General features: G+C 39.2%; 1 protein-coding gene across 4 annotated transcripts in view; it reads left to right on the top strand.

The window, feature by feature from the left end:
• Positions 1–22,395, top strand: part of MAP3K5 (mitogen-activated protein kinase kinase kinase 5) — a 204,324-nt gene that overhangs the window by 74,882 nt on the left and 107,047 nt on the right. For all 4 annotated transcript variants that reach the window (XM_042939914.1, XM_042939913.1, XM_042939915.1 and 1 more), the window contains exons 3-7: positions 4,562–4,585; positions 10,267–10,460; positions 11,185–11,353; positions 12,531–12,637; positions 15,748–15,918. In XM_042939914.1, coding sequence (XP_042795848.1) covers positions 4,562–4,585; positions 10,267–10,460; positions 11,185–11,353; positions 12,531–12,637; positions 15,748–15,918 — 665 coding nt within the window. The remainder of the gene's footprint in view (positions 1–4,561; positions 4,586–10,266; positions 10,461–11,184; positions 11,354–12,530; positions 12,638–15,747; positions 15,919–22,395) is intronic.

The raw sequence follows: 22,395 nt of genomic DNA, 5'->3' as shown, positions 1-22,395 counted from the left end.
TGAGCGAGGGAGGGGCAGAGAGAGGGAAAAAGAGAATCCTAAGCAGGCTCCATGCTGTCAGCACAGAGTCCGACTTGGGGCTCGATCTCACAAACTGTGAGATAGATCATGACCCGAGCCAAAATCAAGAGCTGACGTTTAACTGAATGAGCCACCCAGGTTGCCCACAGCACTGTTATTTTTTTTAAAAAAATTTTTTTAACGTTTATTTATTTTTGAGACAGAGAGAGACAGAGCATGAATGGGGGAGGGTCAGAGAGAGGGAGACACAGAATCTGAAACAGGCTCTGGGCTCTGAGCTGTCAGCACAGGGGCCCGATGCGGGGCTCGAACTCACAGACCGCGAGATCATGACCTGAGCCGAAGTCGGCGCTCAACCGACTGAACCACCCAGGCGCCCCGCCCACAGCACTTTTAAACAGCACCCAACTTAGCCAATGGTATAAATTATACACTCAGTAAACGTTAGGGAAAGAGTCATTTGAAAATATGACCATACAAAGTAGTTTCACAGTTTAGTAGGGAACCAGAAACATTGACCCTGTGCCCTTTTAATAGTAAGTGCTACCTCTAGACATCCCACGAACATCTTGCTTACTTGATAACTGACCATGGATTTGTAAATCATGGCACTCTGGACTCTCTCTGGTTCAAAATAGGCATCACGCACACTTATTATTTTATGGGGAGGTTTTTCATGGGGATGACCTTAATACAGTTTCATAATTTGTTATAATGCAAAATGAAATGAAAGCAAAGAAGACATGTTATTAATGAGCCATTCTTCAGGAAGGTGTCGCATATTGGCTCTAAGCCAATAGCAGCCTATTTTCTGTAGTGACAAGCAGAGGGACCCTTCAGCCTGCTCACTGTTCCCCTCGTCACTACTTCCATTTCTGTGTCTGGTGCACCAGAAGAGAGAGGCGGTAGGGTAGCTCCAGTCCTGGGCGTGAAGGTGTCTCTCCTTCCCGTGGCACAAGGACAGAGTGCTCACTGGATAGGCCTTTAGCCAAAAGCAAATGATAGAACACAGAGTTGGAAGAGACCAGCAATCACTCAACCCAACTCTTAGTGTGTTACATTAGAGGGAGGAGAAATGACATCTGGCTAGTCAAGAGTGGAGCCAGGACTTACACATTTCTACTGTGATTCATAGCCCAATATTTTATACATTCATTAACTTATTCATGCTTTTATTGAGTACCTACTATATGCCATTCAATTTGCTAGGCAATTAGTGGGGTAAAAGATGAACAAACCATTCGGGTTGCTTGTGATATGGGATAGGAGAATCGTATAATGACACATTTACAATGAGTACATGTATTGCTATCTTAGAGGTCTATACGGGGGTAATAGTGGCAGCAATTAAGAACATCATCTACTGTTGGGAAGTTTGGTGTCATTGAAGGCAGTCAAGGGCAGCTTCAAAGAGAACAGGTTTCTTACGCAATGCACAGAGGATGCTGTGTGATAGAGGATGAAGAGAAGGGCATTCCTTGATACTTAGAAGGAGGAGAAGGGGATATTACTATCACAAGAGAGCTGTGTTCAAAAGAGTGTGGTTTGCTACTCTGAAGAGATGCTCTATAAATCAAGTTTGGAAAATTCTGCATACTGTGTTCCTGACTTTGTGATTATTCGGCATTTTTAAAATTTTCGACTTATTTTTTCATGAACCATTGTGTGTGCATGTGTATGTTCGTGTGTGTAGATGTGTGTGTGAGAGAGAGAGAGAGAGAGAGGGAAAAGGATGCACTAATTACCTGTGAAACACCTGTGGGAAGAGCCACTTTCCACCTTCCTCCACAGTGTCACTCATCTGTCTCTTGGTTTCCATCCCTTGGGCACCACTATCATCCAAGCCCTTATTTTGATGTCCCTGTACATTTGCAATGCCACCTAAATGCTTTTTCCCCTCCAATACTAAATATCACCATCTCGTTAGTATTTTTTTCAAGTTTTAACAAGGCTTATCTTTTATGTATTTGTCATTCTTGGGTAATATGTTCACCTGATAGAAAAATTTAAGGGACGCCTGGGTGGCTCAGTCGGTTGAGCGTCTGACTTCGGCTCAGGTCATGATCTTGTGGTCTGTGAGTTCGGGCCCCGCGTCGGGCTCTGTGCTGACAGCTCAGAGCCTGGAGCCTGCTTCTGATTTTCTGCTCCCCCTCTCTCTCCGCCCCACCCCTGCTGTACTCTGTCTCTCTCTGTCTTTCAAAAATGAATAAACATTAAAAAAAAAAAAAAAAAAGACCTGGCAAGCCTGAAAAGGTTTTAAAAAAAAAGAAAAATTTAAAAGTGCAACACAATTTGGGGCACCTGGGTGGCTCAGTCGGTTAAGTGTCTGACTTCGGCTCAGGTCATGATCTCAAGGTTCGTGGGCTCAAGCCCCGTGTTGGGCTCTATGCTGACAGCTCAGAGCCTGGAGCCTCCTTTGGATCCTCTCTGTCTCTCTCTGTCCTGCCCTTGCTTGTGCTTTGTCTCTCTCTCTCTCTCTTTCAAAAATAAATAAACATTAAAATAAATAAATAAATAAAAGTGCAACAGGATATATAGTGAAAAGTCATTCTCTCATCTTTGACCCCCACCCAGCCAGCTTCCCTCTTTTATTGGCAAGCACTATTACTGGTTTCTTGTATATTCTGCTAGAGAGATTTTACAAATGTACTAATTAGAATTTTCTTTTTCTCCCTTTTATACATAAATAGGAGCATAGGATAAACACCATTCTGTTCTTTGCTTTTTTTTTCACTTAGCAGTATATCTTGGAGATCTTTCCCTATCAAGAACTTCTCTATGAAGAGCTTCCTCATTCTTTGTTTAGTGGCATTATATTCCATTATATGGAGTTTCCATCATTTATTTAACCAGATTCTAATTGGTAGACATTGGTGTTGTGCCCAGCCTTTGCTCTTACAGTGTCCCAATGTATGCTGATACTTCTTTATGTATATCGCTCACCTTAAAAAACATGCTGACTGCCAGTTGTTCAGAAAGCACTTTATTGTGGCATTCAAGGCCTTCTTTAGTAAGGCCCCAAATAACTTTCTAATATTATTGGTACATGCCAAAGTGAACTTTTCTTCTTAGTCCAGTGATCAAATTCAAGATCTTTTTCAAATACCTCTTTAACTCTCTTCTCTATACTTCCTCAAATGAACTGTCTTCTCCAGCCCCCAGTCATCATTTGTGTCATTCCCTAAAAAGGTCTTTGCTGTTCCTGGTCCTCTAACTTGGATCCCTACCTTCCTGCTTTGCCTTTGAAAGTTGTCTTGTCCTCTTTGACTCATCTTGAGTTCCACCTTCTCTGCTGATCTTCCCAGACTTCCTCACATCTTAGGAACATCTTCTTTCCCTTTGAAATGTAAGCCCTTGCTGTAGCACTGCTCTTTAGACCTAGTATGTGTGTACATACACTCATGTGCACCCAGGCATGTGATGTTTCTTTTTAAATGTGTACGTGTCCTCTTTGTCCTCCCCCCCTTTTTTGACCCACAAGATTGTGAAGTATTGAAGGGCTTATTTAGATTTTATATACACAGCTTTATGGCTTTCAAAATTACCCACTACAGTTCCTTCCTTTGTAGATTTTTATTTACTCATCTGTTATCCTTAAACGTTCAAAAATCTTACGTACTGCTCTAAGTCAAAATCCTTGTCAGTTCCCTCTTTGCCCCCACGTTGATCCTGGGATGAAGAAGGATAGCTGGTCGGCTGGGACTTGAATAGCTCCTCTGCTCCTTTCTTACCTCACCAGATCTGGCTCTTCTTCTTAGCCAGATGGACCCACCCTTGAGGCTCCACAAAAGCCTCACATTCTCTGTTTCCATGACAACATACATGCCATCATTTCCAAAATTCTGTCCCATTTCTCTTTCTAAATCATGATTCCCCAACCTCGGTGAAGCCTTTATGCCATAGGCTTTTCTGGATTATCTCTTCCATGTCTCTAGGCATTTAAACAACTGGAACTAATGATCATGAGAGCTTGCATTATCAACAGCTTTCTATGCACCTGACACAGGATAGCTACGTTATTTACACGATCTCACTCCTGCAGTGTATTTTTTGCACTACACTTTTTATTGAACAATATGTAAGTTGTATCTGTGACTGTTCATTGTCAGATGTCCTCATCTATATGTGGGTTTAGCCACTCTGATAAGTGGCCAATACCCTTTATTTCCCAAGAGCCAGCATCTGCATGGTCCCCTCCCAGGGTGTAAGTGAGGTTGTACATAGGGAAAGTGAACTCCTTTTAACCTTTCCCCAGAGAGATCGTGGCTGATAATTCACACGTGTTCTGCAAGAATGATTTTTAGATTATTCAGTTTTTGGATTTTACATATTTGTACTGTTTCCTTTAAACCATTGGCAACACCTTTGTGTTCTCTCGTTTCCATCAGATTATAAGTCTTTCAGATACAGAAACATATGGTATACTTCCTGAAATTTCTAATTGCTAATAAAATTGTTAATACAAATACATCAAATAGTTAATTATCAAATTAATTTTGTATTAACATCTGCTTTATTTTTTTCTTTTCTTATTTTTTAGGAAATCATTTGCCAGAAGAATACTGTGAGTATTTTCCCTAACTCTTCCAGAAATTTTTTATCATTTCTGTTCTATCAACTAATCTCTGGTTGTTTTTTTTAATCTCCACAAATTATTAACTTCTATCTCTGTTTTTCCTCTTTAGAGTTTCTGAGGTATCAATATAAATATGGTTATTTTATCTAAATATTTCTTTACAGTGAAAATTTATAAATGGTGGGAGATGATGCTGACACCCGTTTGTTTTTGTTTTGTTTAAGTTTATTTATTTGAGAGAGAGAGAGTGTGCACATGCATATAAGCACAGGGAAGGGGCAGAGAGAGAGAGAGAAAGAGAGAATCCCAAGCAGGCTCTGCTTTGTCAGCACAGAGCCTGACGTGGGGCTCGATCCCACAAACCGTGAAATCGTGGCCCCAGCTGAGATCAAGAGCCAGAGGCTTAACTGAGTCACCCAGGTACCCTAATGCCTGTTTTTTTTTTTTAGCATATATACTTATATTTTGGGGAAAAAAATGTTTCCATAGTATATCCAGTTTTCTAGCATATATACGCACGAGTACATATATGTGTCTATGTGTCTACATATGTTTATATATACACATATATAGATGTCTGTATCTGTGTATAAATTATATAACACAAATTATAAGTACAGATATACATATATATATATACACACACCTACATACATAGATACATGTCAATCTATTATCTGTTTATCTATACAGGTTGATTCAAGTTCCTGAGTCTAGCCTGCCTTTGAGACCACACTACAGAATTCCTACTTTCCACGCAGTACTAAACAAGAGTTAAAAAGTGATAAAAGTAAATTTCAAATTTTAAAAGTGCATGAAGAAAATTTATATATATTAGGGAATCAGCCTTGATAGGCTAGTGGTTGTATTTTTCATTTAGAAAATAAGCCAGCATTTAAAAACCTTAAAGAATGTATCTCTACAAATTAGATTGGAAATAATACCCTACATAAAGATCTGCACGTGATTTAAGATGATAAGATTAAAAGTACAAGTGGTAGTTTGTCCTTCCATCTGAAAGTTTAAAACTTACTGTTAAGATTGCACCAAGTCAGAGGCTCATTGCAACATAATGTCATTATGCACTTTTATTCTTCACATCTGGACAGGAAATGAGCAATTATTGCTTCAGGCATCTGTTTAGCAGAGCAGTTTTATTAAACAAATATTGATCATGTATTGTGTGCCAGGCTTTGAGCCTCGTGCCACGGGGATTCACTGTGGAGACTGAAAGTGGAAGCAAGCAGATTCAAAACTGCTCCGTGAGACAGCAAATGACAAGTGCCAGAGTCTAGCTGGGGGAGAAGGTCAGGACACAAATAAGCAAAGACACAAATTAGAAAATTAACGTAGGGAGGGGCGCCTGGGTGGCTCAGTCGGTTAAGCGTCCGACTTTCGGTTTCCACTCAGATCATCATCTTTCAACTTCGTGTGTTCAAGCCCTGCATCAGGCTCTATGCTGGCAGCATGGAGCCTGCTTGAGATTCTCTGTATTCCTCTCTCTGTGCCCCTCCCCAACTCATGCTGTCTCTGTCTCTCTCAAAATAAAACAAATAAGCATAAGAATTTTAAGAAAAGAAAGAAAGGAAAGAAAATTAATGCAAGGCAATGTGAAGAGTGGGTGGCCGTGTATCAAGTGGTCAGAGAGGTCTTTCAGAGGAGGTAGCATTTACAAAGACCTAAATGGTAGGAAATTGCTAACCACGCCCACTGATGGGTCAGACATGTGGAGAAGCAGGCTTGCAAGGTGACTGGAATATTGCACGTTATGATCTGGTCACCTGTTGACCTGAGTAAGCAGCGGGGTTTCAGCTACTGGGTGTCCTTATCAAAAGTCGAGTATTTTGAGCATATATTTTGATATGTTTGAATGCTTCGGTTCACCTTTATGCAGCTTTCAAAAATTGAAAAACAGAATCAGTATGGTTTTTTTTAAGTGAAGATAATAGAATAGGACTAGATTTTGAACTGCAGGTTTTTATAGCCCTGAGCACAGGCACGGGACAGAGAAATTGCTGTTGTCATTTTATGATCATGCCTTAGTGCTTTGAAGTTTAAGGAAATGTGGTCTTTCTTTTTCAAGAAGCAGGTCTAAATATTTTAGAATTGGTACCTTATTAATAAGGCAGTTGTTGTGCCTGAGATGTCTGTTCTTGATCACATAGTGTTTTCTTTTTTAATTTGCTTTGGATTATCAGTTATTTGAAACTCTGGGTGAAATAGCAATCTGTAAACAGAAATTGCAACGATAACGTTTCTAAGTTTTAAGTGAGCCATCCCGGGGAAAAAAATATTCCCATATTATTAGTTTTCATCATTTTGAAAAAAAAAAAGTGCTTTTCTCTGCAGTTGGTTGGTATCTTTTAAAGAAACAGTGTTACAACCAAACCTCACACTTTGCCCCCACTGCAGGCTCACTGCGCTGTGTCTTAGTTCAGGCCTGGTAGCATCTATGTGCCTCCTGCAGCTTCTCACCCTCCACTTCGTTTGGACACCAACAATGGGGAATGAAAAAAATATGTATTTATTGCCTTCGAAACATAGGGAAGAGACTCCAGAAAGTGCAGTGAGGCCAGGAACTTAGGAAAACCTTGGCGTGCTGGTTATTTTCAACAAGGATTCTGAAGCCTTACTCCACGGGGTTTGAAGAAGACAGTCGCAGGAGTACATTTTTCTCTGCTGTTTGCAAGACTCTCTTTTTACTTTCTTCACCCCTGCAGTGGTGATGCACACCCAGATGTCTGAGAGTCATCCTCTCCCAGGATTGTTTTACGCAGACGCTTTATTCCCCAGTGCCCAGTGTTTCAATAGTTCTGTATGCTGTTTCATGTCTTGTACACAAATACACGTGGTATTAAGGCTTCTGAGGATACAGAACTTGGTGCAGCAGCAGCAGCAGAATATTTTGAAATGCTAACAGTGTTTTTCTGGCTTACTGGCTTTTCATCTATTCTAATTTTTGACTTGGAAGATTCAGAGCATTTCTTTTTAAATTTTGAGTTATAGAACTTATCTAAAACAGGAATATTTGATTCTGTTGCCCTTTTATAACCCACTCATAGTTACAGCTCTAGAAACCTTGGGGAGCAACCTCTTGGTACACTCGCCTTTCTTTTCTGCTTAGGCAGTGGATCTGGTGAAAAGGCTTACGTTGGTGGATATGCTGTAGGATCTCAGAAACATTTAAAAAAATTTTTTAATGTTTTATTTATTTTTGAGACAAAGCATGAGCAAGGGAGGGGCAGAGAGATAGGGAGAAGCAGATTCCAAAGCCGGCTGCGGGCTCTGAGCTTTCAGCACAGAGCCCGACGTGGGGCTCGAACCCACAAATCATGAGATCATGACCTGAGCCGAAGTCAGATGCTTAACCGACTGAGCCACCCAGGTGCCACTCAGAAACATTTTAGAAACAGGATATGTTTATTTTTCTTCTTCCTGACTAGTCTTCCAAATTATTGTTCCGTGAAGGAGAACTTAAGAAAGGAACAATTTAATGAACTTAATTTAAAAATCAAATCTCCACCTCTGGAAGTTCTTCTCATACTTTAAGTGGAAGTCAGGTCCTGTTTCAGCTCAACACTACCAGACGTACAACAGGTGCCTCAAAGAATATGTTCATAAAGAATTCAGTCTGGCTGGAAGAGCATTTGTCACTTCTCATCTGTTTGCTGTGAAGCTATGGCTTGGCTCATTCAGGGTTCCATGAAAGTGACCTGAGGCAAAGCATTGGTGCGTCAGCATGCAGGGGCCACTCAGGAGGATGCAGAACCCTCTAACGATTATGGCATAACCTCCAGAGAAGTCTCTAGGCTAGAGTCCCAAACACATCACAGACCAGCTGCATGACCTCCACAAGCCTAATCTGAATCCTCCTATAAAACAGGGATGATAGCACCTTCTTCAGTGGGTTGTTGGGAGCGTGTATGACCTCTCTTGGCATGTGCAAGTGGTGAGTCATTGTTTGCTCTCGTTTGTTTAGTTGTAAGGGTAAGAGAAGTGATGTGTTGTTCCCCGTAATACTGAAATGGCCAGGCTCTGGCAATCTGGGCTCTCTGTGCTCCCTAGAACGGTGATGGGGTTTCCCACATAGCTCATTCTACTTCTCTTTTCTCTGCCTTTTTCTTTTTCTCTGTCTGTGGCTTTTCTCTTAGAGGTCTCTCATGTTGCCTTAGATTGAACCACACCAAATACTTCCCAGGTCTGTACTTTTGTTGGAAACTCTTGGACATTCCAATCATGTATTTCCAACTATCTTCTGGACATTCTCACTTTAGGGGTTCAGCTCCCCTGAAATCATAGCCTTCCTCATAGTGAACATTTCACCCTTCCCACCCCAAATCAGATACCAAACTCTTGAAGTGCCTCTCACATATTACCTGGAAGTCAGGTTCTGTTTGTGATTTATTACCTGATCTATATAACCCCTGACTATAATATATTCATAAATAATTCAGTCTGATTGATGTTGTTGTTAATGATACCACTCTTTTTAGGTAGCCCCATTTAAGACTGTGATTATGTTTTCTTTCTTGCTCTGAATCTGTCCATGATTCCCCCTGCCCAGCACAGACAGTTTAAAACCCTTAGCTCTGCATTCTCTCCCTTCTCTGAGCTCTAAGATCTGGTCAGACTTGCTTACTGAGGGGTGTCCAGTCCAATTTCTCCTTTATTCTACTTTTGTTCGTGCTAGTGTTCCCTCACTTGACATCATTGGGAATCAATAGAAGGTCGGGATGACTGAGTGGAGAGTGGCATGGGCTGAGGCCAGAGAGAGAAGCAGGATTTGTATCATCAGGCCCCTGTAGGCCACAAGGACATGCCTTATCCTCATCCCACTGCCTTTCGCAGTGAGGGAAGTGATCTGATACAGGTTGTTAAAAGATCACTTTGATGGCTGGGTAGACAAGAGATTGGAGGACGAGAGTGAAAGCAGGGAGACCACCTAAAAGCCAGTGACAATGGCTCAGGCCAGGTATGTTGGTCACATGACCTGCCACGCAGGCAGAGAAGATGGAGGGAAATGGACAAATATGAGATCCATTCTGGAGGCAGAGTAGACTGGACTCTGATAGGATATGGGTGGTGAAGGAAATGGAAGTGTCAAGGAAAACTTCTGGGTCTCTAGTTGTAGTAACAGAGAGGCTAACGGAGCCGTGACTGTGACCGAGCAGACTGGAGGGAGCAGCTTTGTTCTGACATCACTCAACAGCCTAGCCTGTCAGGTGGGCAGCCCTTAATGTTAGCTCTTATTCTTGTCGTGTATTTACACTATGTCTCTGTGATTAAATTTTAAGCTCCCCAGAGGCTGAAGGCTGTGTTTTAAACTACTCTATTTTTCCTGCAGCATATATCACAAATGCCTTAGCCATGAGACATGGTGAATAAATATTTAACTGATTGATGGAAGCTGTGCCATACTGTTTTTTTGTGAGGTGTTGTTTTTTTTTTTTTTTTTTTTTGCATCATCTGTAAGCCCTAATTATTTAAAGTAAGCAATTAAAGAAATTGGAGGGAATTTCCATTTTCATAGGTCATAAATAAGAAATGAGGTTTGCTGTTTCGCTTCATATTCAGGATTACTGTTGAAAATGACTCACTGCTCTTGGGATTTCCTGAGTGTGGGGTCTCCAGGCCACCTCACCACCTCCAGGCCTCTCCTCTTTCCACAGATGTGCACTGGGAACTACACATTCGTTCCTTACATGATCACTCCGCATAATAAAGTCTACTGCTGCGATAGCAGCTTCATGAAGGGGTTGACAGAGCTCATGCAACCGAACTTCGAGCTGCTTCTTGGACCCATTTGCTTACCTCTTGTGGACCGTTTCATTCAACTTCTGAAGGTGGCACAAGCAAGTTCCAGGTAAGGTGGAACAATGCCGCCTGATGATGATAATGGAGTGCTGTGCATCTTATCAGAGGTTTCTTAGAGATGGCACACAGCCAAGAACCGGGAACATAAAAGTATGGTATCCTCCAAGTAGGTAAAAATAGATGCCACATAGTTCACTTTATTCACAGAACAACTGGAGATCAGAAAGGAAGAAAAAAAAGACTGCTAACTACATTATAGTAATGGTAGAGATATATATTCAAAGTAAGTATAGAAACACCATCAGAATAAACGTCCCGGGAACTTTTCGTATAAGAGCAAGAACTCTGCCAAAATTGCTGGCAGCATTATTATATTTTAGTTAAGAACAATCACTTATGTTAATAAATGATGATGCTGAGTCAGAAAGTAAACGCCGTATTATGACCAAATCTTAGGCACGCCTGACTTATTTGGAACAATTCCTATTCCAAACGGTAAAATGAAAACGTTTTGACATTTCTAGAGGTACATGTCAGGTTCTTGGAAAATTCGTTAAAATGCAGTATCTTTACCTAATTTTTTCTGAAGCAAAGCTAAAAGGAATAAAGGACTCCCAGATTCTTAATAATGCGCAATCTCTGAGGTGTTCATTCTGCGTACCTTGTGAACTAAAAGCTACCAGTGCTGCAAATTTTGTTTCCTTATACAATCATTGCTTTTAATTGAAATCCTTTCTCGTATTAACTCTTTGAAATGTGTGTTTTCCCACCAGCCAGTATTTCCGGGAATCTATACTCAATGATATCAGGAAAGCTCGTAATTTATACACTGGTAAAGAATTGGCAGCTGAATTGGCAAGAATTCGGCAGCGAGTAGATAATATTGAAGTCTTGACAGCAGATATTGTCATAAACCTGTTACTTTCCTACAGAGATATCCAGGTGAGAAGATGCTTAAAGTAAAATCTTCATCATGTAGCCTGTTGGAGGAATAAGGGAGAGTTAACATCGGATTTCAGTGAGCTAAGAGGTTATTCATGTCACTACATGTAATTTTTTGTTGATTTTTCTAAGCTTCCATCCTGAGAATCTATGATAAGTAAAAAAAAAACTCCTATGAGTTTCCTGTCTGTGGGATGTGTAATGAGGTACTTGTATGGTAAAGGTCTTTTTCCTCCAGAAGAACAAAAAGAAAAGTTTGCGTGCATAGCTAATCTGTGGACGATCTATTCAGACACACCCATCAGCCAATATTGTGAAAACTTTGTTTTAGCAAAAGCAGACATGTGGGGGGCTTTCTGGTGATATCTCTTACTCCTTGAAATCATGTGGCTTAAAATTAATAGTGCTAGATCTGACTAGCTGGAAGCAAGACATATGCAACTGATTAATTATTAAAATAACCTTTAAAATATATCATGTAAAACACACCAACATACCATTTAGTTTTATTGATAGGTCTTATAATTTTTTAATATGGTACATAGAATGAAATCCTCTCGGAGTTGGGGATTTGCTATTAGATTTTTTATAGTAAAATGCAAGTGACTTCTGGTTTCTTATTCCTAGGCTTTCAGGCCCAAGTAAAGCTTCATGAAGACAACAGAGATTCACATACATGTAGAGGTGTGGTACTTAGGGTCCCAAGACTAGGATAGCTTGACACAATATCATCTTGTTACATGTGACAGAAGCTCAGTCAGTTGCTCCATGTCCTGGATGTTTTGAAAATTATTTCTAAAAAAAAAAAATTATTTCTTTGAAAGTAATTGATGAGACACTGTATACCAGGAATCTGGCTCCATGGAGAAGTAAGCCATCCATAGTTAGACAGTATAGTATTGTCATTCTAGATGATTTATTGTTTGGGGAGGGGGGGCGTCAGATGTGGTAACTGTATTTTAATGTTTTTATCTATATAATCAAATTTCTTATTTAAGAAAAAAAAGTTTCTTTATGGTTCTAGATTCTTTTTGGTTCTTGATTCCAGATTCCTCTGGATTTTAGTTTTCTTTTTAACACCCTTCTCGGATTCACATATCTCATTGTCAAAAAGCATTTCATTGTCAGAACTTTCTCCTAATAGTTGAATTCTGTGTTACTCTCCTCTTGTTTAAAGGACTATGATTCTATTGTGAAGCTGGTAGAGACGTTAGAAAAGCTGCCAACCTTTGATTTGGCTTCCCATCACCATGTGAAGTTTCATTATGCATTTGCACTGAATAGGTAAGAAAAAAACCTTTCTGTCCACAAAGTGCTAACATCCTGTTTTATAACCTGCGTATTCTTCCTAGGGTATGTTTTCACCACAGCATTGCAGCCACTCCCTATTAGAATGTAATATTAATGTTTCTACTTCAACCGTATGAAGTGTAAGAAGCATATGCATTTTGATTTTTAATTTTTTTGTCCCTCACAGTTTGTATATGTGAATTCTTAAAATTCTTTTTCTTCTCTGTCAGAGTTTGTATTTACTATTTATACTTGGTCAGAATCTTTTTCAATTGCATGAACATGATGTTATTATTCTTAGGCAGATATCCTCAACACCACATGGTTATTCACTTAAAAATTTACTAGGTTAGTACCCTAGCAATACCCAGCAATAGCACTGCTAGGAATTTACCCAAGGGATACAGGAGTGCTGATGCATAGGGGCACTTGTACCCCAATGTTCATAGCAGCACTTTCAACAATAGCCAAATTATGGAAAGAGCCTAAATGTCCATCAACTGATGAATGGATAAAGATGTGGTTTATACATACAATGGGATACTACTTGGCAATGAGAAAGAATGAAATATGGCCTTTTGTAGCCACGTGGATGAACTGGAGAGTGTTGTGCTAAGTGAAATAAGTCACACAGAGAAAGACAGATACCATATGTTCTCACTCTTATGTGGATCCTGAGAAACTTAACAGAAACCCATGGGGGAGGGGAAGGGGAAAAAAAAAAGAGGTTAGAGTGGGAGAGAGCCAAAGCATAAGAGACTCTTAAAAACTGAGAACAAACTGAGAGCTGATGGGGGGGTGGGAGGGAGGGGAGGGTGGGCGATGGGTATTGAGGAGGGCACCTTTTGGGATGAGCACTGGGTGTTGTATGGAAACCAATTTGACAATAAATTTCATATATTGAAAAAAAAATTTACTAGGTTAGGGTAAGGGCATTTATGTCTAGGTCAACATATTGCTAACCAAAGAATATTTTCGTTTTCACTGCTTTGAACACAATTATTATCAAAACTCCATTGACCACATTTTAGGACATGTATCCATGAGTCCGCTAACACAGCGTGAACACTCCTACTTCCAGTCCTGCCTCTGTGCCTTCTGTCCACATCGTGGCACACACCTCAGTGCCACTTTCTACAGTTACCAGGGAGGCCATCCATGCTCTGGCCACGGAGAAGCCCAACGCACTGAACTGTCCAAAGCCTGTTAGTTGTGCTGTTCTCTTCCATGATAGCAAGTTGAATATACATGTGGTTACTACAACTGAAGAGAATGAGAAAAAGAAAAAGGAGGGACATTACATCTCCAGAGCACTTGTCATGTGTCACTTAAGGCTTATTTTATAGATGAGGAAACTGAAGCTGGGAAGAGTTGAATGGCCCATAGTTAACAAGCATAAACCGAGGCTCAAACCGAGATCTAGTGATTCTGATGTCTGTGTTCTTCATCACTGGATTCTCCTGTCTCTGTCTACAGAGAAAAATGTCTGCATGCTATTTAGCCACAGATAGTTCCTTTCTTTCTTTATCTGCCCAAACTGTAGAACTTGCTATCTTTATCAGTAAATGTGGAATGAAAGTAGATTTCATTTCCCCATTTATTAAACATCTATTTCTTTGGCTTTGACAGAGTGAGTGAGATGAGACCTCCAGAGATTACCAGCTCCAGCTGGCTCTCAAATGAATCTTTTTTGAAAGATGGAATGGAATATGTTCTATTTTTAAATGAAAAATGGGACTCCATAAGAGCCTCTTATATTTTTCTTCATTTGTGTTTTAATTTTGCCTTTCCTAAAATACAATATAATGAATTGATAAGCATATTTTTTGAAGTGTTATTATAAACTCAAGGTATTTAGGACAAAGTAAAAAAAAAAGAAATTCATAGACAGATCTATTTAAAGTCATAATGGAGAATAGAAATAACTTTTTTATAGCAGCTTTATTGAAAGATAATTCATGTATCATACAATTGACCTCTTTCAGGTGTACAATTCAGTGGTTTTTAATATAGTAACAGAATTGTATGACCATCAACACAATAAATTTTATGATTTTTTTACGTCCCCCCAAAGAAACCCCCTACCCATTAGCAGTCACTCTCCCTTTCCCCCTGAAAATCTCCCAGACCTAGGCAATCACTAATCCACTTTTAGTCTCCAGATTTGCCTATTCTGAACATTTCATGTAAATGGAATTATATTATTTGTAATCTTTTGTAACTAGCTTCTTTTACTTAGCATAATGTTTTCAAGGTCCAAGAATAATTTTTAAGAGGATTTTTATCTGGTTTTTGAGAATAGTCTGCACATACTTGCTATTTTATTTTTTTAATGTTTACTTATTTATTTTGGGAGACAGAGTGAGAGAGAGAGAGAGAGCGTATATGCACACAAGTGGGGGAGGGGCAGAGAGACAGAGAGAGCGGAATCCCAAGCAGACTGCACACTGTCAGCACAGAGCGCCACGCAAGGCTTGATCTCACGAACTGTGAGATCATGACTTAAGCCAAAATGGAGAGTCAGAGGCTTAAGTGACTGAGTTCCCCAGATGCCCCATACACTTGCTATTTTGAAATAAGCTACATAAACATCTTCCTTAGATGATCAACTGGTGATACAAAGACATCAGGCAACTCTTGGGTTAAAGTCAGTTTGTTGGTGTTGTCTGTGAATGAGTTTGCACAGTGTTTTGGAGCAAAAGCCGTTGAAACCTAGAGTCAGGGTTTGGGCTGGGTTTGGATTACTTGACTGTCCCTTTTAAGGGCACAGACCATTCCTAATCTCACTCCACACCCTTGAACCTGTGGATCATAAATGTATGTTCTACGAAATTAGAGGGACTCTGGATAAGTAAGTGCAAATCCATCGCCAGGATCCGGAAAGGAGCACAGAAGTGACCCAGTAGACGTGTGATAGGATGAAAAAGACAAAAAGACTTAGGACAGAGGTTTACAGGTGACTCTCAAAATCTCCTTGTTGCTTTTATCCTGCCAAACTTCACTATTGTGAACCAATACATCAAATAGAATTTTAAAAATGTAATTACCCTGCATTGCTCCTATAATCTATATTGAAACAGTGATGTTTTCTTTCCCTACCATAGGAGAAATCTCCCTGGAGACAGAGCAAAAGCTCTTGATATTATGATTCCCCTGGTGCAAAGTGAAGGGCAAGTTGCTTCAGATATGTATTGCCTAGTGGGCCGAATCTACAAAGATATGTTTTTGGACTCTAATTTCCTGGACACTGAAAGTAGAGACTATGGAGCTTCTTGGTAAGTATATAGGATAAAGTAATTACTTGATAAATCCATGACATGAAAAAAATGGTTTGCAAATGAGGGTGTTATCCTTTAGATTGTATATTATGAAGTAAAGTGTAGAATTTATAGCTTCAGTGAAGACTTTTGATGAAATTCATTTAATATGGTAGAATAAATTGGGGTAAACTGGATGAGAAGATAATTTGAGAAAATAAAATTTTATGAAGATATTTTAATATGCAGTATAATAAGCATCATTTTGTAGAAGATTTATAAAAGTTTATAGAAAGACATGAAAGAATACTACAATGAATGAAAAAATATACAAAATTTGTGGGTGTGAAGAATTGACATTTTAAAGATGTTAACCCTCCCGAGCAGGGCTTTACTGGGATTTGGCAAATTGATTCTAAGATTTATTTGAAAAAAATAAAGGGCCGAGAATAAGCAAAGCAATATTGGAGAACAAAGTGGAAAGACTTGCTCTACCAGATAGCAAGACCTACTATAAAGATGTAATAATTAAGATATCGCAGTATGAGTGTAGACGTGGACAAACACTGAAACAGAAGAGAGAGCCCGGAACAAGCTAAGATATGTACGAGCCTAGATTTATGACAGCAAACTTCATGAACCAGAGTGGAAATGGTGGACTCTTCAAAAATGGTGCAGGGAACACTTGTTCATCTGCTTGTAAAAATAAAATAAAATTGGATTTCTACTTTAAGTCATGCACAAGAAATAGAATCCAAGTAAATTAAAGACCAAAATATTTTTAAATACTTTAGAAAAATACTTTTAGAATAAAATACACAAGCCGGATTGATGACATTGGGTTAGGAAAGAATTTCTTAAATGAAGCTTGAAAATACCATTAATCATAAAAAGAAAAGATTGGGAAATGCGAGTGCATCGAAATTTGCTTCTGCTCATCAAGGCTTTGGCTTCTGGAAATGGCAGAGTGGGTTCTGTTGCACTGGTACTCCTGCCAATAACAATTATAAACATTGGAAAATAAGAAGGAAAAAAGTTTGAAAGTACTGGAGAGTGACTAAAAGGAGTCAGAAACTGGAGAGGTTTTGATTCTTGGATAAAGGGTACCACATTGGGTAAGATCCATATTTAAATGATTTTTTCCCTTGGGGGCATTCCCTGATCTGCAGGGCCCAGGACAGATAGAACTCAAGAAGAAGATCACACTCTTAATGACCAGAGGAGTCAGTTTGAGGCTGCCAGAGTGCCTGGATATTGAGTGAGATACCCCTTAAATGCCACAGAGAGAAAGCCCCAAAATCTTTATACAAACTTCAGTTCCATTCTCAGCTGATCCCTGACACGTGCATGTGTGAGGTAAAACTCAAAGAAGGCCATGTGGAAAATGGCAGCTAGAAGTCTTTTTTTTTTTTTTTTAATTTTTTTAATGTTTATTTATTTTTGAGAGAGAGAGAGAGACAGACAGACAGAGTTGGGGAGGGGCAGAGAGAGAGGGAGACACAGAATCTGAGGCAGGCTCCAGGCCCTGAGCTGTCAGCACAGAGCCCAACGTGGGGCTCGAACTCGTGAACCGTGAGATCATGACCTGAACTGAAGTCGGACATTTAGCTGAAGTCAGATGCTTAACCACCTGAGCCACCCAGGCCCCTTCTGCTAGAAGTCTTAAAGAGCTGGACAGAAATTTCAGCAGCTGCCTAATGCAATAGAGATAGACTTTGGATTTTGAACCTGAAGTTAGAGGGGCTTCATAAACAGTCCAAGCTTTCCACTGAAACTCCAAAAAGGCCAAGCCTTAGCAATAAAAAAACTACATCTCAAGACTAAGGAAGTACACTAAAAATTAAGAGCAAATCCAAGATAGAGCCACCCTAATAAAACCTAAAACGAAGCTTCCACTTGATCAAGGTAAACTACCAAGAATTTATTTGCCTGTTATAACAAGACTGAATATTCTTAAGAGGAATATAACAGAATCCAAACTGTACAACATATCATCCGAAATGTCTAGTACACCATTAGAAATTACTAGATTTATAAAGAAATAGTTAAGTGTGACAATATCAAGGGTTGTCAAGGATGTTAGAAGAATGGGAGTCTCTCCTGGTTGTGGTAGAAATTTTTATGACCACTTAGAGATTTTGGTATTATCAAGGAAAGTTGACAGCTAGCCTACCCTGGATACAGCAGATCTATCTCTAGTTATACACTCTAGAGAAATTCTTGAAGTTCCTCTGTATAAACTTAGGACATGCAAAAAAAAAATGAGCAAAAAAAAAGTTGAGCAAAATGAACAAATGGCAGAATGATACATGGACGACAGTATCATTTATGGAAGCTTTAAAAACAATTATACACATCTAATAAAAGTATACATGCATGAATGCACATCATAACTTCCCAGTTCAGTGTAATGGATACCAGTGGGGGTGAAGGAGCAGAAGGGAGTAAGTCACATGTAGCTGCAAGAATATTTAAAACCTTTAATTTCTTGGGGAGCCTGGGTGGCTCAGTCGGTTGAGTGTCTGACTTTGGCTCAGGTCATGATCTCACGGTTCGTGAGTTCAAGCCCCACTCGAATTATTAATATATAATTCTATTTATATATCTAGATAGATAGATGATAGATAGATAGATAGATAGATAGATAGATAGATAGATAGATAAAAGGGGGTTGACTTAAATCAGGAGCTCCACAATGATAGCCATACAACATTTTAAGTTGTAAAACAGAAATCTTAACTTTACAAAATCTTCTATCACTTTAGGAGTTTAACCAGGGACTGAAACTGAGATAATGGGTTATAACCAAGGAGGAAAAGTTGGGGGCAATGATTTCCTAGATCCTTATGGAAAGTTTTGGTTTGGACTTTTAAATTTGTATTATAAATTTTTAGTATAATCCAGAAAGTTTTACAGTTTCTTTTAACCCAGGTTTTTTTTTTTTTCCTGCTGTTACAAAAGAGGAATGTACCTATGCAGCCTTACTGTTACCAGAAGATGTACACTTTAAAATAATTCTTACTTGTAGAACAATTAGAATCTGATATTTGGAAGCATTGTGCCGGTATAAATCTTTGATACAGTAGTGTTAATAAAATCTAATCTTTAAAAGCCTAATTTTCATGGTCAGTGAATTCAAATAGAAAACATCTTCTGTGAAGTTAGTGTGTATCATGCACAGAAATAAAAGTGTTTCCCCATTTGAAAATCAAACAGTTTAGACTACCAAGAACTTTCAAGGTGACATAAAGTTCAGTTAAAGGAACAGAGTGGGGGTTTTTTGTTTTTGTTTTTTTTTCTGGTTGTGTTTTTGTTTTAACTTTCTATAGTTCCAGATTCTGGCTCCATTTAGCTGAGGACTATTAACTTTATCTCAAAAGAGCTTTGTGTTCAAGGTCTTCAGGTGAAATTGAAGATGTCAGAATTTTTATGGTTTCATTTTAAGCTGTCCGTTAATTTTCTAGTAAGAACAGGGAAGGAAGGCTGTTAGAGCTCAAAGCCTTTTAATGGGAGGATCCCTAGGAGTTGATCTTGTGAGTGTCACTCACGGACTTATTTAGTATTGAAAGAATGTCACTTTCACCATAGATTACCTATCCTTAACCTGCCATTACTCATGTATATCCATATACCCATTTGCCATTTGTCCTAAGGGTTGCTAAGAAGTTCCCCCACCCTTTTTAAATAGGTGTTTTTTCACACCCTCACACTTGTAAAGCTTCTTTGGTATTTCTTAATGTTTTGATCAACTCCCACAGTGCTGCAAACACACTCATTTGTGTTGGTGGGTTGGCATGGTCCGAACCTCCCTTTCTGTTAGAGCTGAGAAGTGAAAAGCACATTGTCAAGCAGCTGACACAAGAGGGTGTCCCTGAGGTTATTAGACATCCTGCCAGATTTAGTCAGAATTATGTATGTCCTGAGTCATGGGTCTCAAAGGGATATTTCAACTGACTTTTTCTGAGCCATCATCCTCTCTGGGTTTTTACTTGTCAAACGCTGGTGTTGGGATAAGGAGTGGGATGTCATGGCAGGTAGTTAGTCCCTCAGGCCTCTTTCCATGGACATTTTCCATGTCCTGAGTCATTTTCTTTTGGCTTGCAGAGACAGTGATGTACTGACCACAGAAAATTTAAGGAGAAGAACTTTTAACTCAGTAGTACAAGAGCCCCAAGCAGTTGTGATTTCAGTGGCTCATCCAGCTCTTTCTTGCAGTTCCCCATTTTACCGTCTTTAATGAGTTCCATGTTCTCCATATCAGAGGGAGAAAGTCTTGCCTTTCTCTGAGCACTGTATCTGCTACGGGCATTGTAGCAAGGCACCATTTTACATCTAGGCAAGTCTATTTTCTGAGAGCTTTACTTGGGGGTTTGGAATGCAAAGATAGGAAATAAGAAAAAAGTTTATGGTTTAGATTTTTTTTAAGTTTGCTGAGTTGCGATATGTTGTTAGAATATATATATATATATTTTTCTTCTGTTAGAACATACTTTGGCTGTTAAATCTTATCTGGGACAGGGGCCGAGTGGTTTGAATGAACACATCCTGCTGATTTAAGTATAAAAAAAGAGTAGTTCTCTGACATTTGATGTTTTTCATTGTCACTTCCTTAGTTATTTTTGTCCATTGAAGCTCTTGTGGATGGCCAAAACCATGCTATTTTTTTATACTTAAATTTCTTTAATCCCAGTTAAGGCATGAAAAATGCCCTTTTGACCTTAACGTAATTGAACTGAGTTTAGCTTTTAGTCATTAAGAGGTTGCAGCTTTTCATCCTAGCTGTTCAATGTAAGGTTAAATATAAGTTAGAGAGAGCGGTGATGGTGTCTGTCACAGGAGCTGGTTAGATGTTTGGGGCTGTTAGAGGATGTAGCACAGGATGAGAGAGTGGTGCTGGGCACATACCAAGCTTTCAGTGTGGGAAAAACTGTGACCTAAAAGCCTAGACTCACATCCTAAAAAAAGGCCAGAGTTTCTGAGATGACGACTTAACTGGAATGACCCAAGGAAATACTGTGGACTGTGACTTGGAGAACCATGGAAAATCCATTGGAAAGATTATCTCCATGATTCCTTTGCTAACCTAATCTAACAAAGAAATAACCATGAAATAGTGATGCTGAATTCACATGCAGAGTGGCTTACTTAGAACATTTTGCTACACGTAGTATTTGTTCGATAGTGGAAATAATTATCCCTTAACTTCAGAGTTGACACAAGGTTTTCGTATATGCTGTTCACTGTTGCAGACTTACAAGTACCTTGTAAAAGCTGACATTTTTCCTCGCATTTTACAATGTTTGATGTCCTGTTATTAATACAATTTCAAATCTAACTTTTCAGATTCAGTGTTGTTTTTACTACATCCTAATGGCTCTCTTTCCTAGAATTTCCAGGAACAGACATTTCCAGAAACATCTATACTGTTCTGTTGAAGAGGACCTTTGGGAAACTGATGTGAAATAAATGTTGAGTCAATACTTGGAAACTGTGACCTTAGGCAAGAGAACCTTAAGAAAATTCCATTTTCTTACTTGAAAAAAATAATACTACTTACCTAGGGGAATTAGAATACTCTTAGAGTCTTATAAGTAGCAAAATACCTTACTCCACTGAGCTTCAACAGTAAGAAAATATGTTTTCTAAAACATGAAGTCCAGAAACAGGGCTGGGTCTGGAGTAGGTTGAGTCGGCAGCCTAACAGTGTCAGCCCAGGTCTGTTCCCTCATTACTGCTGTGGGTGGCTCTGCCCTCAGGCTGGCTTTTAGGATGGTAAAGTGGCTGTGGCCATTCCAGGCATCAATCCAATTTAGCCTCACCAAGGTCTGGAGAGGAAAGGAGGCCATCTTTTTCTGTCTCTTTTTCTTAGAACTGGGCAAACACACTCATAAAAACCTACCCCAGACTTTCCTTACATTTCTTTATGCTTCTGGTATTTCATCGTCAACCCAAGTCACTGGCAAGGAGGATGGGATTGTTACAACTACAACTGGCTTAGACTTATCATTTTAGGAGGAATAAATACTCTGGTGAGAATTGAGTGAAGCAACATATGTTAAAGTCCTGGAATGTAGTAGGCATTTTGTGTTCTATCTTTAGTATATAATATGTGACGATATTTTGTGTTTCTTCATATACTGACATGAACACAAACTAGATTAAATTTCCCTTTTCCTGAAATATCCCTGAAAGTTTTCTTTCTCTTCTTTGTGGATCTAGCTGAACATTTAGCTGATGAGGGAAAAGTTACAGAGTCTGTATACCTTTTACAGGGGCTTTATTTGAATGTCACGCACCACAGCCATTGTGGGGTCACGCGGAATAGGAGTAGACAATGCTTGTTTGAAATCGTATTTGGTTTTAGACATGATGGTATTCTCATTCTTAAGGGGAAATATGAAGTCATTTCACAACTTCGAAAGGAAATCAGGTGCCCATACCGTATTAGTGTAATCATGTCTTTCCTCTTGTAAAGCCAAAAAAAGATCCATACCC

Source organism: Panthera leo, chromosome B2 (assembly GCF_018350215.1).
Source record: "Panthera leo isolate Ple1 chromosome B2, P.leo_Ple1_pat1.1, whole genome shotgun sequence".
Lineage (NCBI taxonomy): Eukaryota > Metazoa > Chordata > Mammalia > Carnivora > Felidae > Panthera > Panthera leo.
This window is presented reverse-complemented; position numbering and strand designations above follow the sequence as displayed.